Source organism: Haliaeetus leucocephalus, unplaced genomic scaffold, assembly GCF_000737465.1.
Source record: "Haliaeetus leucocephalus isolate CR32 unplaced genomic scaffold, Haliaeetus_leucocephalus-4.0 Scaffold340, whole genome shotgun sequence".
NCBI lineage: Eukaryota > Metazoa > Chordata > Aves > Accipitriformes > Accipitridae > Haliaeetus > Haliaeetus leucocephalus.
In genome coordinates this window covers 9,941,860-9,959,378 of record NW_010972776.1, presented here as the reverse complement: position 1 = coordinate 9,959,378, position 17,519 = coordinate 9,941,860, and the positions used below count along the sequence as shown (strand labels likewise).

The 17,519-nt window shown below is 42.1% G+C and overlaps 1 protein-coding gene across 3 annotated transcripts in view; it reads left to right on the top strand.

The window, feature by feature from the left end:
* The window catches only part of WDR44 (WD repeat domain 44), a 28,542-nt gene extending 24,098 nt beyond the window's left edge, over positions 1–4,444 (top strand). For all 3 annotated transcript variants that reach the window (XM_010572505.1, XM_010572503.1, XM_010572504.1), the window contains exons 17-20: positions 367–482; positions 1,926–2,053; positions 2,776–2,907; positions 3,355–4,444. In XM_010572505.1, the coding sequence (XP_010570807.1) occupies positions 367–482; positions 1,926–2,053; positions 2,776–2,907; positions 3,355–3,449 (471 nt within the window). In that variant the 3' untranslated portion in view covers positions 3,450–4,444. The remainder of the gene's footprint in view (positions 1–366; positions 483–1,925; positions 2,054–2,775; positions 2,908–3,354) is intronic.
* The last annotated feature ends 13,075 nt before the right edge of the window (positions 4,445–17,519 follow it).

The window sequence follows — 17,519 nt, the reverse complement described above, 5'->3', positions numbered from 1 at the left end:
GATAGGTCGTGACTCTACCTCACCAGAATAGCTGCTCTGCTCTATTATTATGGAATGTGTTCCAAAATACTCTTTGCAAATTGATGACTGTTCTTTGGCCCCACATTTTACTTCAGTAAATACAGCTGTTCTGGTTCAGACCAGTCAGGATGGTCTTGATGGTGAAGTTGTGTTCTGTCCATTGACAGAAGATGGGAGAGAAAAATGTCATTGTCCTAAATCTTGTTCTGCTTCTTTGGGCGTATTCTTTCTCTGTGTCACTTTTTTTAATCAAAAGGACTGGAATACTGACTGAATGAACTCTGTTGCTCCTTCTTAGACATGCTAATGGTTTCCACTCCTAAATTTTGTTTATTTATTTTCTAGATACTAGTGACATCAAATGATTCCAGAATCAGATTGTATGACCTAAGAGATCTGTCTTTATCGATGAAATACAAAGGTTATGTCAACAGCAGCAGCCAAATCAAAGCCAGCTTTAGGTAAGACAGTATTATAACAATGGAGTTGTTGGATTTGGGAAATGCTGTGGCTGAAGGACAGAGGCTTTTGTTTAAATAATCTGTTTGCCTTGGTATGAAACTGAGCCTTTGAAGTGTTACTTGGCTCAGAATACAAAGGTAACTAAAGGCTCTGGTCAAGAATGACAAAGCTGCCTATGAGCAGGGAGCTTCTGTGAATGAGTGAATCCTTTTGTATTGACAGTACGATGCATGTTCATTACTATTGCTGTAAATGCAGGAACTGTGCTAGAACTGGTGGGGCTGGGACACCACATCTTTTCTCTCCTCTGTGATAAATAGGTTTTATTTCCTTAATTTTGTCAGGTCTTGTGGCAGATGTGTTGGTCACCCAAGTGTTGCCCAAGGCTGTTGGTCACTGCCTGTGTATCGTCACTGTCAGGAAACAGCCAGCAAATCTGAGTTGGAATTCTTTTTTCTTCTTTCTCTGTGCTGGCCTAAGATGCTTTTCTGAGTTTGAGTATATTATTGTGACTGCCATGGAAATACTGGTTTTTAAGGTAGTAAAAGAGACGGAGTAGAGGGAGAAGAATATTTGTTCTATTCCCTCTTTGAGTGTTGCAGAAGCTGAAGGGGAAAAAACGTTTGGGTATCTGTTTAATCTGGATGTTTGAGCGGAGGAGGGCGGCAGTGCTTAAGGAATAATGCAAAGTTTAATCTTGATTGTCAGCTGTTGGCCTTGGTCAGCCTTAAAGATCCTTTCACGGTATTTCACAGAATGGTTGAGGTTGGAAGGGACCTCTGGAGGTCATCTTGTGCAGCCTCCCTGCTCAAGATTTAATTTCCCAAATTAAGTCATTTCTACTTACAGGGCTGTAGCACAGTTAGTGTTAGATTTTAGATATGTGGCATACTCATGCAGTAGGTAAAATAAAAGTAAATATTTGAGTTGGATTTGCAGGTACTGTTTTGTCTCTGTCAGTGTGTATTATACAGTCACATGGTTACAATCTTGTTGAGTGTCTTTTTTCTTCTATCTGTGTGGAGGTTTTTTGTCCATGATTATATCGTAAACAATTCCTGTTACACAGTCTCAGATGTTCACACAGGTTCCAGACTCAAACAGAGGCAAATTGCACTTAAAGTTTATGCCATTTTCTTGTTGCTGATTATAGCTGTTAGATTAACCCTCTTTTGTGTCGGAAGATGCAGGAGAACAGCTGCTGTGTGCTATTCATAAGAACTATTTCTTCTTCCAGAGGGAGAGCATCAGGAAGCTTGCATGCACATTCATTTAAGGACTGTGTATTTTTTTTTGAGCTTCAGTCATGAAAATAAAGGATCATTTTGAACTGTGAACTTAGCCTGATTGCACTTGTAAAGCTGCAGGTCATCTGGAGGGCTACTGTAATGGTAGTTTGAACAGCTAAGAAAAGTAATGTTTTTCCTTCTTTGAATCTTTAGCCATGACTTTACCTACATTGTAAGTGGTTCAGAAGACAAATATGTTTATATTTGGAGTACATACCATGACTTGAGCAAGTTTACATCTGTAAGAAGAGACCGTAATGACTTCTGGGAAGGCATTAAAGGTAAAATTCAACTTGTGATCTTTGTTTTATCGAAGCTTGTATGATTTCAAAAGTTAAATATTTTTATCATCTAGTTCTTTATTTGCTCAGCAGTGCTGTTCATGTAGTTTGAACAAATTGTTAGCAATATGCATTGTAATTGGTGGATTTTCAATAAGTGAACTGTCAGAAAACCTTGTCCACAGGAAACTCTCTACAGATGCATAATTGGGATGGCAAGAGACAGAGTAGCTAAGAGTTTTTTGTCCAGCTTCAGTTTTTGTTCAGATTCTGAATGAATGTAATGTTTTGCTGGCAGAACTTGATTGTGTAAGTGTAGAAATTAAAATAATTATCAATCCTTAGATCCTTTATGGAAAAGTGACTTTGAAAACAAATGCAAGCTTTTTTTTTTTAAGGGAGGAATTAAAAAAAAAAAAAAAAAAAAGAAAGAGCAGCAACTTTTTTATCTCCTCCACACATACGCAGTTTTGGGGAAATGTTTGGGCCATGTTTATATCAAACGTGTTGGAACTCTTGCCAGTTAGTTTGGGGCACTTCCAGGAACTTCGGAGATCCCTAAGCTTATAAAAAAATGACAAATACTCCTTGAATGATGAGCTTACCTGGTGCCACTAGCACTGAGGTTCTTGGATATTTACTAAAATATTTATGCCTGCTATTCTTGTAAAATTAACAATTCCTTGAAACAAAGTAATCAAAATTGGATTGTTTTTCTGAAGCGCACAATGCAGTGGTCACATCTGCGATTTTTGCTCCCAATCCTGGTTTGATGGTGTCACTGGAAACTTCTGAAAAGCAAGAAGCTGAAAGTAAGGGAGAAGATTCTGAAACAACAGATACCATACCCTCTGGTAGGTGTTTAGGATGAGCTCTGCTTAATACCATGGTATGAGGAGGAAAAGATTATGAAGAATACTTTCAATTTGGGAGGAGGTTTATTGAGAAGAAAAGTCCTTACAGTGGCATGCATATATATTCCTACCTTAGCAGTTGAACATTTTAGCATCTGTTGCATTCTTAAAACCTGAGAGAATATGAAGCGAGGGTCATAGCTGTTGTCCTGTGCAGTTTAGGATTATTCTTTTTACACTTGAGTTGTTAGGAGGTAGAGCTGTACCAACATATAATGAAAAAGTCCCTTTCCTAGCAATGCAGATGTTTATTGAAGTATTGGCTAGATAACAGGAATGTGATAGAGCAAGAAGGGTGTCACAGTGACAGCTTATCTTTTAATGAGAGCTTGATTTTTATTTTTTTTTTTTTAATGAACTAACAGTTTATTCTCTTTCCTTATCAAGGAGCTTTGAAGACAGATCACACAGAAGTGCTTTTATCTGCTGACTTTACTGGAGCAATCAAAGTCTTCATTAACAAAAAGAAATATGTATCTTAGTTGTTTTGCAACTGACAGCATAAAGCTATGGTACTGTGGGATTAAAATTCCATAAATAATGCAGGCAAAAGTGAAGTATCTAATATAATAATGTTACAGGCTGATTTTATTTTTTAAATCTTTATTTTAAGGCTACTCAAATATTGGAACCTTGGAAAGCAGTGTCTACCTATTAACACCTGGGCTTGTAGAATAGAAAGGAATGTGTAAGAATAATCCTGCCAAACATTAGACTCTAAACTTTCTATGAACAGTTGTTTTGCAACATAATTGTGAACCTGCACAGGTTTCTGCACGAAAACGTATTCACACATGTGTGTGCCTTTTGGTTACATGCACTAATTTGAACATATATCAAAAGGATTTTAGTGCTGCTTCTGGCCACTAGATGTCAGGAATGGGGATGGGAAGGGAAGGTTGGAGGTATGTCTGGAAAAAATGCAGAATGATCTAGTCTGATCTTTGCACAAAATTCCATTTGAGAAAGATCTTGAATTTGTAGTAGCTAATGTCAGAATTTTAAGTTATGCAAGTTTTTGATGGGTCAGCAATCATGTGTAAATGTTTTTATAAATTTCTCAACTTCAGGACGTGAAAATTTTTTGTTGTCTTTTAATTGTTGTGGACTTTAGATTCCTCTCTTATGTATAATTTTTTTGCACACTGGAGCACAATACTTGTGTAAAGAATTCTCTCATTCCTTGTTCACGGGCACCAGGATATATTCACCTTCCAGATAAAATTAAGCTGCATTAGAAAGTTCTTATATTTTACAACTATGTAAAATAAACTGTTTACATTTTTTAAGCATTGTAGCTTAAAATTTTAAGTTCTTCTCATTTGTTTAGTGCCACTGAATTTTGAAAGTCTTTGTAAATATTCATATAAAACACCTATGAAGTAACATTCTGGGCATCATAACCCATGAAATGTTATTGATGGTCAAGTGTTTCAGAGAACAGATGTATCATTAAACTTGGTCACACACTTGGAAATTGTTGCTTCTTTTCCATTTTGATTCATAAATTTGCCTTTTGTCTTAAGTAGTTTTGACATGTTTCTTGGATCATTGATCTTGCATGCACTTGTTAACTTTTGAGTTCTACTTTTCCTGATCTTGTCACTTTTTTGATGACAGCTTTCTTTCTGAAGTAATGGGGGATGGAGTACTGCAACTGGATATTAAGCAGAATTAAGAGTAGTTATATGATAGTTTAGTATGAGGAGGAGACTTCAAAAGCGTGTAAAGAATCCTCTCCTTCCCATTAGTGGAAGACTGAAGGCATGGAAAGGCAGGAAATGAGTCTCACTCTTCTTTTAATTCTTTTTTACTTAGGTGAATTTGACCATGACTTTGTGTAAAATTGTCTTGAATAAGAAAGGCAGTTGCAAGGGGTATATCATCAGACAACATAAATACAAAAATGGTACATGCTATATAAAATTATTTTCAGTTGATACAGTTGGAGTAAGTTTGACTCTCAGATTTGAAAATACCTGTATAGATGAGACAAGCTGAACTCTCTCAAGACTTTTTGTTACTTTGAGCTCCACTGAATTGACGGAAGTGAGGAGATGGCACAAGAAGACATATGGTTTGTGACTCCAAAAATGAGTTTCTGTAATAGGTTATATATGTAGAAGACTAATTGACTGTGATTCCTGTGATCACAGACACTTCTGGAGTTTGCTACAGATATTCTATGTATTTAGTGACAAATGCAAGCTAAGAAGCTGCTTTGTGCAGTACGAACACCATCACTTTGCTTACAGGTACCTTCTCTCTAGTGTCTTGGCACATATGGCCGTCCCGTCACTGGAACTAGAAGCTCAGTCTGGAGAAAGAGGTGTATGGGCTTTGCATTGGTTTTGGGGGGTATGCTTATTTTTTTAAGTGTGCTGCTGTGCCATTCCCGCTTTCCCCATATTGTAGTTAAAACAGGAATTGCAAAAATTAGTAATGAGTAACAGGAGGAGGGAGCATTTATTAGCTGGTAAGAAATACAAATAAAAGGATGGGTCCAAGCCCGGATTTTCAGAGTTACTGAAGACCTGGCTCCTGTCAACATACAGTATTTATCATAGAATCATAGAATCATTTAGGTTGGAAAAGACCTTCAAGATCATCGAGTCCAACCATTAACCATGCCCACTAAACCAGGTCCTGAAGTACCCCGTCCACTCACTTTTTGAATATCTCCAGGGATGGTGACTCAACCACTTCCCTGGGCAGCCCATTCCAATGTTTGACAACCCTCTCAGTAAAAATTTTTTTCCTAATATCTAACCTAAATCTCCCAACTAAGTAGGCTTCAGGAGGGATCCTGCAATGTTAACAACATGCATCTTGGCAGGTTGTTTTAAATGTTCTACACAAAAAGTCTCCTCTGTAACCTCCTAACAGTCTGAATGTTTTGGATTTTTTTTAAGTTTTAAACATGACTGCTTTGGAGACCTAAGCTGAAATGGTAGTTTCACCTTGTAGCTGCCAGAAGCTCTAGTAAGGTGTTGTGTTGGACCTGTTAAGTACTCAGGTGATCATAAAAAAGGTTATTATTGTTGTTCATTATCCAGGATCTTGTGCAGGCAGTAAACAAAGCTGATCCTGAGGAAGATGTTTGACTTCCATTTATCTTGATGTTTAGCTTCTAATGCTCACAGTTCTGGCGCTCTTCTGCGGTGATCTAATATTCTCTATGCTTTTTCCCCAGTTGAACTGTTGCATGTTTTTAATGGTTCGGAAATCAGTGCCTTTTTCCCCTCTCCTTCCAAAAGTTGCATCACTGAAGTGGTATTCCAGTCAGAGTGGTGCTGCGTCTGGTCTAATCTTGTCCGCTACTGGATCTTAAGGCTTGTCTGGTACCTTGCACAGCTGGGTTCTGCTTTTGTCTAGAGCATCCAAGTTCTCGTTGCAGGTAAATGTCAGTTACTCTGCTGAGCCTGTTTTGTTCAGTCAAGTGCCTTCACTGTATGTACATCAGGTTGTGCCCTTGCACTGGGAAGTGATGTTCCCTCGAGCACAAGCAAAGCATGGGTGGAAGTCTGTTAAAATAAAACACTTCCCTTTGTGCTGGGGGGTTCCTTTCTGGACTGCTTCTTCCAAGGGCCTACTTCACCTTTTGTTCTTAACAGAAGTTGTTGACATCCATGTAATCAAAATTCTGCTTACAGAATATTGTTGAGAATTCTCAGGAGGCAGAAGCGAGGAATTGCCATTGTACAGGGCCTTGATGCAGGAGATAAAATGAGCTGACTGGAGTGTTGTAGATCACTTGAACTCTTCCCTTCATCACCTAATTTATACTGTAACTGGTTCCTGTCAGCTTGTTCTGGCAGCAAGCAGCTATGAATGGAAACAAAGCTGTTTCTCTGCTACCTTTGTCTCACTGCTGGGCACCAAGCCCAGTGCATGTGCAGAGGACAAAAACAACAGTTCAAGTAGATGAACAATGCTAAAATTTGATCTTTAAATGCTGCACAAGTCATGTTTTCTCAAGTTAAAAAGGGTGGGGGTATTTGTTTCTTTTGGTTGGTGATATTTTTGGGTTTTTTAACTGAAAGCAATGCTGAACTCAGCCACTGACATGATGCTAGCACTATTAAATATAAGAACATTAGCCATAGACATGGCAGAATCGATTCATCAGGCACAGGGAAAGCTGCTGTATGCTTTTTTTTTTTGCCTGCCATTAGCAATTTGCTGCACGTGTGTTCAGGAAAATGTTGGAAACTGGCCACTCTTCAAACTTGACTCAGAATGAACTTGTGAGTGTAAGCGAATGCTAAGCTGCTATTTTCTGAAGCAAACTTGCATGCTGCTTTTTAGTGGAATATCAAGCAATGCAATATTTGTATTTTGTCAATGTCTGTTTTATATGTGTTTTTTCTCTCTAGTTATATATATGATAGATTATGTTGTTTGTTTGAGAACTGCATATAAGCACATTGCTTCATTTTGTGAATGTGGGAACAAACTGGAAGGCTGTAGGGAACTGTTGACTAGTTCTGAGGACATGGTACTGGAGTCATGATTCCAGGTTCTTTATGCTAATGGCTATAGCTGCTACTTCTGCTTTCCTAGTATTTTGCTAATAGTGTTGGCCTGCTGCCAAGATGCTACAGAGGCTTTTTAGTTCACATGATTAGAAACTGGTCATTTCTTCCTGTATGTGCTTCAGTGACAGTGCTTCAGGCTTCTGTGTGGAAATCTGATCAGAATATAATGCTAAGTAAATGGAGCACAAAAAACTAGTGAAGCCAAGTGCTACGTACAAAAGAACAGACAAAAGGCCATTCAGAAAAGGACCTGAGTACTTGTTTAAGCCTGTGGGTAAATTTTTCTTCAACAGCAGTAAGTGAAGAGCATATGCTTAGAGGTGTGCAAATAAATTTTTGCTCCCAGTAACTGCAACTCCTTTGACTTTTGTAGGGTTCATGCATAAATTTAAGCATACCCTTAAGTACCCTTCTGAATAAAGGCTGTCATTATATTATATTATCAGAACAGCTTGTTACAGAATCACATAATACTCAAGGTTCAGGGAAACCTCTGGAGCTCAATCCCCCCCCCCCACCCCCCCCGCTCAGTTGGGGCAGAGCAAGTTGCACAGGACCATGTCCAGTTGGGCTTTTAATATCTCCAGGGGTGGACAATCCACAGTTGTTGGGACAGGTTACCTAGGGCAGTGTTTGACTAGCCTCACAGCAAGTGTTTTCTTGTTGTGTCTCATTCTTTTTCTACTTACTTCCTCTGGTTGTATATCTAAATGTTCCAATGCTATTTTTGTCTTTTTAGTCCTACGGGGCTTTGCTCAGGTGAACTTGTGTTTAAGTTGCTCAGTTCTTCGGGCTCTGTTCTTATGGACATAACTGCTGAATTGTCTGACACAAAGCTGGGATCAGTGTCTTTAACAGTCACTTCATGTTCATCTCTGGCTTTTCAGTGTTTTTAGCCTCAAGACTTAGCTTCGTGGAAATCTCTGAAAGACCTTGTGCAGTATTTTCTCAAACTCAGCACTGCTGGAGCTTCCTCTGAACTGTTGTCAGTTAAAGGGCTCAACAGTTGGAGGCCTCGTTAACTGTTACAGTATGTACTTGCTCAGGAAAAACTCTTCTAAAACTTATTACAAATTCAGTAAGTTCTTACTGAGGTCACACTTCTTGCAAGATGTTATAGATATAGACACTCAGAATTACATTATCCACAGCGCTACTCAGATTGTACTTGGATTTGCTTTGGGAAAACTTGTGAAAGGTGGGGTTTAAGACTGCAGTGGAGTTGGTTTTCCCCAGATTACATGGTGAGCTGGTAGGTTTTATGCTTCTACCCACGGTGATGATTTTTCTAGTACTAGAGGTGAGCACAGTGTCAAACATGTTCTGTATTTCCCCGGTATGCGTGCTACAGCTGCTAGGGTTGTCTGAGAAGGACATAGACTCCTCCAAAAATGCATAATATTTCTCTAGTTCTGTCATCTGTCACAGGTGTAGGTAAGATTCTTCTTACTTGCCACAAAACATGTTAGTATATTCCCAGTTATTATTTGGCGCTCTACTTTTAATTTCTTCTGTAACAGAAACAAGTAATAATTGATGAGTGAATGTGTGCATTTACTTAAATTTAAATTTGTTTTTCTTTTTTCTCACGGTAAACTGCTGGGTATTTGTGTTTAAAGTGGTCAAGCTTGGAAAAAATGTGACTTCAGATGAGAAATAGGCTAATTCAGAACAGAAACAGACCTTAAAGACCTCTTGTACTTTGAAGAAAGAAAACCTATAAGGAATATTTCCTGTCAAATGTTGCTGAGCATTCTAAAAATCAGTAAGATTAGGTGGGCTTTTTTTCTTAATTCTAAAGATATGGCAGCCGATAGGAGGACATGCTTTTGGATCTCATTTTGATAGACAAAACTAATCAGGCACTGGACTGGAAGTTAGTGGTTGCCTGAGGAGCAATGATCATGGCCTGAATAGATTTATTGTGGAGCAGCCAGTAACCTTGACAGCTAATACTTCAAAAATGGGTACTCTGCTTAAGCTGAGGAAAACTATAAAGAAAATTGATCGTGGGGATGAAGTTGTTACCAAACTGGAATCTTTGCTCAGTTCTGTCCAGCCATTGCTTCTGTCTGCTGTCTGGGCACTTCTGCTCGTTTGGACCTCTCCTGATATCCAAATGCTATTCTTAAACTAGAAAAGCTTTTTAAAAAAAAAAACATTTTTTATTTTTGGTGCACCTTGGTGTTGCCTGTAAGCGTAAAAAAATTTCTGTGGCATAGGATACAGTCTGAAGAGGGCAGCCACACAAGATGCTGTGCTAGTTCAAAGTACTGAACAAAACAGACTCAGACAACAGGCTGGCATTGTTCTATTCCATCATTCTGTTTTGAACGCAGATGTTTTTATGGCAAAAGACCATTAACCTTTGGCTGCAGTGCCAACACAGGAAATTCTTACAAGGATTTCAGAATCCAGATAGCATTTGACAAGCCCTCTGTAATGTGAATTTAACGTCAGGCAACAGCAGGCTCTCTCTCTCTAAGCTAACCTTTGATTTCATTGATTAAGAATCTAATCCATGAATCTGTGTTTTCACAAGTGTGAAAATCCTGTAGTTACATTATCCAGTTCAGTGGGGCTTGTCCTCCTAGACACTTGGGTCCTTTGAGAATAATATCTGCCTACCAAATCCTGAAGAACTGAAGTAAGCATGTTGTCATCTGTGAAGCATGAAAGGTCATGGGGCAAAAAAGAAGAAAACCACATCAATGGGTAGGCTTAACTTTATCAGACTTCCTCACATGGGAACAACCATCTTGTGAGACATGGGTGGGAGCTGCTGTCATACCTGCAAAAGTGCTCTGCTTTACTTCAGGACAGTGTCAGTTCTGCTGATGCCACTGAAGCTAGGGAAGTTTTTGTCTCTGGAAGGAGAGATGGCTGTCTGCAAGAATTCACTGTCCTTCTGTAGGAAAACCCCAACCAGCCATCACTGTTCTACCTTTGAGGAACAGCGGAACAAAGAAACAGTGGAGCAAAGATGTGGAAAGCTTGGGAAGGTAGCAGGGGTGCTGGCCAAGACTTCATTCCTCCATGTGGGAAAAGTGGCTCAAGAGTGACATGGAGTTCCAGAATAAATATCAATTAGAGCTTCTTTTAGACCAGACCACACTGCAGCCTGTTCTGCCTACAGTTCTCTCATCTGTGATCAGCACACTTCTGAATACTGTGATAGAGCCAGGTCCCTGAATCAGCTAGTTCTTCATGCCTACTAGGTTAAGTAGGTCAGTCTTGCTTCTGGGCTTGGCCAAACATTTGCCTATGAAAGCATCCCCTTCAGAACCGGACTTCAGCCCTGTTCCTGCCTCCTTGTCTTCAAGGTGAAGACAAAGCATTGTTCTGGCAGCAAGAGCTCTGTAATGGATCTAGTGTCATACACACACATTTACATGAGGCATTCAGAAAACAGAATTGGAAAGGCCCAGACCGTTCCTCAGCCTGCCGTGGGCACAACCTCAACTCCTGGTTGCCCAAAGAGCAGGAGGTCCACACAGCTGCCCTTGTAGCTCCTTGCTTTTGCTGTCTGGAAACAGATATTCAAGAACAATAGTGCAGGTCAGAAATTTTGAAATGGTGAGAGATTCTTATATTGGCGGATTTAAGTGCAATGCTTCATGTTGTAGAGCTTACTGCGAAATAGATTTATTTGAATGATGGTGACCCCTTCATACTGTTTTCCAGTTGGCCTAGCATAGCTGTACAAGGAAAAAAGCATCATGGAGATTTTACCACTTCTTTCTTCTGCCTTTTCACACAGACTTGTCCTGTAAAATACTGGGCTGAGACCAGGCAGCGATGGCATTTTGACCTCAAGTGGGATGTCCAGCAGCTGTGTATATCATCCTCTTAATTGCTGTCATCTTTGTCCGAGCTAGATGCTCATGGGAGTTGTGTGAGATCTTAATAATCCCCTTGTGCGGCAGTTACTGTAAATGATCTTTAAAGACTTCAAGCGGAGGAAGATAAATACGGGAGTACTCATAAGCTGGATTCTGCTTCATTATCATACAGCTCTACTTCTTAAACCAAATGCTGTACTTTCATGCCATCACTCCCATCTGCTTAGTTGTAATCTGTAATGCAGAAAAGAGGGCCAGTATGAAGAAGAGCCTTGCCAGCAGTTCAAGGGAGATGATCTTTCCCCTTTCCTCAGCACCGATGAGGCCACAGCTCTGTGGCCTCATCAGTGTGCAGTGCTGGCTTCCCCAGTATGAGAGACATGGATGTACTGGAGAGAAACCAGCAAAGGGCTGCGCAGATGATGAAGAGCTGGGAGCATCTGACACGTGGGGAGAGCCTCAGAGAGCTGGGGCTGTTCAGCCTGGAGAAGAGGCAGCTCAGGGGGGGATCTTACCCATGTGTGTAAATTCCTGACAGGGTAAAGACAACTGATGCACGCTCTTCTTGGTGGTATCCAGTGGAAGGATAAGAGGCAATGAGCACAAATGAAATATAAATATAAATAAACGTGAGAAAAAGTGGGTTGCCTTTTTTTTTTTTTCCTGTCAGAGTGGTCAAACACTAGAACAGACCCAAGCCTCTGCCCCTTGAAGTGTTCTCTGGTGGGCTCAATTTACCAGAAGTTGTTCTCACACCAGGGAAAGTGTGTCTTTGCAATGCTTTGCTCACTAGGGTTAGGGATGGATGTCTCACAGGCAGTGAGCCAGCTGAGGCAGTGCTGTTGCTGCTGTGTATGACCATGTTCATGAAGTGTTGGTGCAGGCAGCAGCTCTGCAGTAGCTGTTGGTACTCTCCACTTGGACAGTGAGCCCAGTAGGGTCCTGCTGGCCCTTGCCAGCAACTGTGTCTTGGCCCCTCTCCCTTCCACTGTCTGGGTGTACAGAATACTTGAAGTGATTAGGGAAGGTTTTATCCCTGTCCAATTCTCTGGGGGAAAAAAAAAAAACTCTTAAAAAATTAAGAAGGGGAAATTTAGAGACATGCTGGAGTAGCTGTCCATCTAACTTGTAGTTCTGTATCTGAAAATAGTTAACACCAGGTGTTTGAGAAGCAACATGTCTCTCGGTTTCATTTTCTTAAATCAGATTTTATGACAAGGTATCTTGTTTTCCAGGAACTAAACCTTGGGAGAACTTTTATTTGTTGTACTTCAACAAAATATAAAAATCTAGTGGCCACTGGGCCAATATTGTCTCTTTAAGTCTTATAGCTATGCTAAGGACAGTGTGGTATGTCAAAGGAATTCACCATTACTGGTGGCACCTCTTAGTGCTACTTCACTGACCCTTATTGCATGGAGAGGTTTACCCATGGTCCCTGCAGACCCTTGTATGCCTTCCAGAAAGGTGAATGCTGGCAGGAGCTCACAGGATGCACCAGCAGCCATAGACACAGTGTGGCTGCTGCAGCTCGCATCTCCGGGAGCGGAGGCAGGTGAACAGAGCACAGCAGCCCTGGCATGATGTGCAGTAGTGTTTGATCCTGTTGAATGCCCTTCTGTGAAAGGCGGTGCTTGGACTTGGCATTTCTCCCATCTTTGAGGAGCTGTGCCCATGTAACCCTGGGTAAGTCAGCAGAGGGCAGCCCTTTAAGGGCAAGGACGTTGTAGCCCTGAATTAAGCATCAGTTTACTGCTGCACAGCTGGAGCATGCTCCCTTCACAGGTGTAGAGAAGCCAACAATAAATAGCTGCTTATTTACAGCCCCATTGACAGCTCTAGTGGTAAGTGACACGAGTCAGTAGGCAGGACAGTTGGCGCATAGGGAGTAACAGCAGTAGCTGTGAGTCCAAATGGTGCTCTTGCCGTATCCAGCCTTGCATGGTGTTTATAACTGTCCTGGTGCTACAACTGGACTTCTGGGCTCACCAGAAGTGCTGGCTGGTTGCATGTATAACTAAGGAGCAGTGTCTGATCAGATTACCCAAATACATAGTTTTTCCCTTGCTTTGACAGGGGTCATGAGGTACACAAAAAGCATTACTTAAGTTCTTCACTTGTGGAACTGGAGCAGTCTGTGTCTTGGCTTTCTTATCAAGAGTGGTGAATGTGCAGATGTGATTATCGGGCCACTTTTTCTTTTTTTTTTTTTTTATCTTGAAGTATTTAAAATACATTAAAACATCACAGCTGTATCTCAAAGGAATTTTCAAGCTGGGAAACTGAAGAGGTAATGGCATTTGTAATCTTCTCCTCCCCAGCAAAAAGGCATGTCTGGATCTGGGTTACTGAGTCCTGCAGGTTTGCTGCAGGAACACAGGCCCCTGTCCAATGGAGTGAAGGAGGAATCTCCTGCTTAAGCTTAATGACATAGTTAAGTGTTTTTCTGGGATAGGCCCATTTGCAGGTGATAAAAAGGCCCACAGATAACCACTGAAGGCAGCACAAAACAGGATTATTGTCTAATATTAAGTGCCTTTTTTTTTTGATGGCTTGTGAGAAATGAAATCCGAAGCCTGCCACTAACCCTTCAACTTGTTTGGGATGTTTTCAGAGCTGGTCCAAGAGTCCCCTATATATGGTTCCAGATCTTGTATCAGTGTGAGCTGCAGACATCTATCAGATGTTAGCCAAAAAAAAATTTGATTCTTCCTTAATGCATCCTCTGTGCTATGGTGTTACTGGTAAGTGGGAAGGATTCCACTATCAGTCTAATACAATGTCTTCTGCAAATTTTATTTTCTTGTAGCATGTGCTGTCTGCTAGGCCTGGGGAGGAGGTGGCACGCAATACCTTCCAGTGTGTTTCCTCACCAGTCACTGCACGCTGGTGCTGCTGCTCACCCTCTGATCAGCCAGGCAGGTGTGGATGCCCCAATGGCTTGGGAAGCAAACCCCAGGTGGTCTGAAGGCTAGAATGGATGTGGTTAAGAATTTAACTTTTTACAAAGTTATGTAAAGATGCATATGTCTCCTTTTGCTGTTATCTTGGGTTGCTGTTTTCTCTGGGAACACTAAGATTTCTGGGGTGAAAGGACTGTCTGTAGTATGGCATCATCCTTCCCTTCCTTTCAAATCTCCTTCTTGGCTGCTGGCTGAAGTAACCTGCACAGCTCTTTGCCCACACCCTGATATTGTGGGTTTTCACCATCAACACACGTAATGCAAAACACTGAAATTTCCACTGTTTTTCTAGTGTCATGTCATTAATTCCATGCTTGCTGTAAGGATGGTTCCGTTTTTAAAAGTTGATAGTCAAAGTCAAAAGCTGTTACAGGCTGGGAGTTTTGGATCAGCCAGGAGTTCCCTCTTGCCTGTGAACTCCATGTTGTTTCAGCAGATCGTTTTTCTCCCTTCTCCTCTCCCTTCTCCTCTCCCTTCTCCTCTCCCTTCTCCTCTCCCTTCTCCTCTCCCTTCTCCTCTCCCTTCTCCTCTCCCTTCTCCTCTCCCTATGTTTTATTGAAGTTTCCTTTTGGGTTGGGTGGGTCATAAAGCCTGGCCAGTAGCAGAACACATTTCTGTTGAATTTGATTCTTTCCTTAGAAAGAGGAATTCCCTGACTGAACTTGGTGACTAGAGGGTGACAGACAAAGGAAGTGGGAAGAGCTGCCTGTCCTAAAGACAGTCTCAGCCTACAGCAAAGACTCTTTTCTTTCCTCAGAGAATCTGGTGTTCATTGCTGTTCCTGGGCTTCCAATAAATGCATGTGCCTGGGAAAAGGGCAGTCAATCCATCAGCTGGAGAGCCTGGTGCTGAGGGCTCTTGGTTGAATCTGCTAAAGGCAAAAGAGAAGCTGCAGTTGTGTACATGGGAAGAAAATGGAAGCAATTTCAATGGTGCTTATGTTTTGGAAAGGCCTGGGATGAAAATGACATCGGGGGCCTCAAGGCTCTAGTCTCAACGAAGAGGTGAAAATGTTAGTACAGATGAGTCTGTGAGTTCCCTATGGCAGGCTGAATTCAAGAAAGCAGTTTGGTTATCTGAGGCAGTGCAATTCCTCAGCACCTCCAGAACGCCCCTGCATGTTCTTGGGTGCCTTTCTTATGCTGATAAACCATTACTGGCCTTTCTTCCCTGTGAAAAAGGAGATGAAACCACAATCCTTGCAACCTTGGGTTTGTCTTGTCACAGTGGTGCTGTGGCTGCTGTTGTCCTGCCTTAGTACTCCTTGTGCCTGAGACTCTTATTCTGATGTTTGGTCTTCCTGAGAGGGAGTCACAGTTTTCTGCATGTTGTTTTCATGTGATGTGTCCTTCCCGTTGCTTCTATTTTCCTTTTGTTTTCATGCTTAGCTCGAAAAAACAGCCTCACTGTTCACTGGTCTTCCATGCCTGCTTAGCTCAGTTGAGTGGGATGCTGATGGGCAGCTGATCAGATGCAGCCCCTCACTGGCACCAAACCAAGCTCATAACCTTAGTAGGAACTTTTTGCTTCTGACTGGATAAACAAGGAGTGGGTGCTCTAGGGATGATTTTATTTCTTGTCAAGTGACCCGTCACAGCGCAATTCTCAGCCCCTTGGCAAACACTCTGGTTCTTGGAGATGTTCCTAATGTAGCAGACCAAAGGCAGAAATGGCACTGCCGTAAGTGTTGGCCTCTGATCGTTTGTGTTGTGCTGGCTTGTGCTCTCCTGCAGTGCCCAGCCTGCTCTGAGGAACCGCAGGGGCCAGGGGCTCTCCCGAGCAGGCAGGACGAATAGGGCTACCCCATTCTGTGACAGGCATCGTTGTGTTACCTGTCTTCTTGCAGCCAGGCAAATGAGACTTAATAATTTTACTTACCAGTATAGCCATAGCCCAGTTCATCGCAGTGCAGTCACTGGAGCTGTATGGTGTAATGATCTAAAGTCGTTGGTAAAATCCCTGCAAGAATGTGCATGGGTGTGAGGGTAAGCAAGTGAACCTCAGTGTGCTGCAGCTGGAATCATGCGTCACAAGGGTTTTTTTGCTTCTTAATTTTGACAGATTTAGAAAAGCTTTGTGAAAATGCTAATTCTCTGGCTCAAACTCTTTTTTTTCTGTCCCTCATCTAGTAGATATTTGATAATTAACACTAAACTTTTAGATTTGTTTTGCCTCTGGTGTAAAAAAATCAGAGCAGTGTTTAATATGAAATGGTGTCTGCTGCCCCTTCAGTGAACTGCTAAAAAGCAGAACAATAACTGACTTGCATGCTTTGGAAGTCACAAATAACATTTTGAACAGTTTGGATCATAACAGCTGTATTCATTACCCCCTACAGATTGGCTCTCATAATCAAAGCAATTCCTCTATATGTTGCGTGACTTACAGCATGCCTATAATTCCAATGAGGTCTTTGTAGATAGTATTTAACCAGCCATATGGCACAATATGTGGAAATTCCTTAAGAGTATGACTACATGGCAACTCTGTCCAATTCGGTATCTTGCTGCAAAGGCACAGCACACAATGAAGTAAGTCAAAATATTTAAAAGTAAGGCTTTAATGTACAAACCACGAAGGATCTATCATCTACATCTATTACATTTTCAAAACCACCATCCTTAAAAACAGTGCACAGTGCCAAAGTAACAAGGACTAGGAATTAACTTCAGTCCTGAGGAACCTTCCTTCCGCTTCCTTCCTTCTTGCCTTTGCAGCCAGGCAGGCACATGGGATCGTGGCCTCTGTAATCAAAGCGCTTTCCTATAGCAAACCCTGCAGCCTGGAGATGCTCAGTAGTAAGATCTTGTCCTGGTTCCAGGTTGGCCTTACAGGAGCACGGCTCGTACAGCAGGGACGCACCTTGGGCAGAGCCGCATGGAGACCCCCACTCCCAACGGCCCGCTGCCCCGTATGAACCGAGCCGCCTCGGGCTCGCGTTGGGACAAATGTCCGGTAACTTCGCCTAGAGCCTGGCTGCCTTTGCGTGAGCCCCAGCACCAGCGGCCGACCAAACTGCTGCTGCTTCCCTGGAGCCCCTCCGAGGCGAGCATCCCCTGCGGCTGTGGTGGGGCCGGGGCGCACCCCCCCGGCGGCAGGCGCGGTCTGGCAGCCCCAGGCTCTGGCACCGCACCAGCCCGGGGGGGGGGCCGCCGGCTGTCTCCCGCAGAGCCCCAGCCCGGGCTTTGTCTGCCGGAGCGGGATGGGTG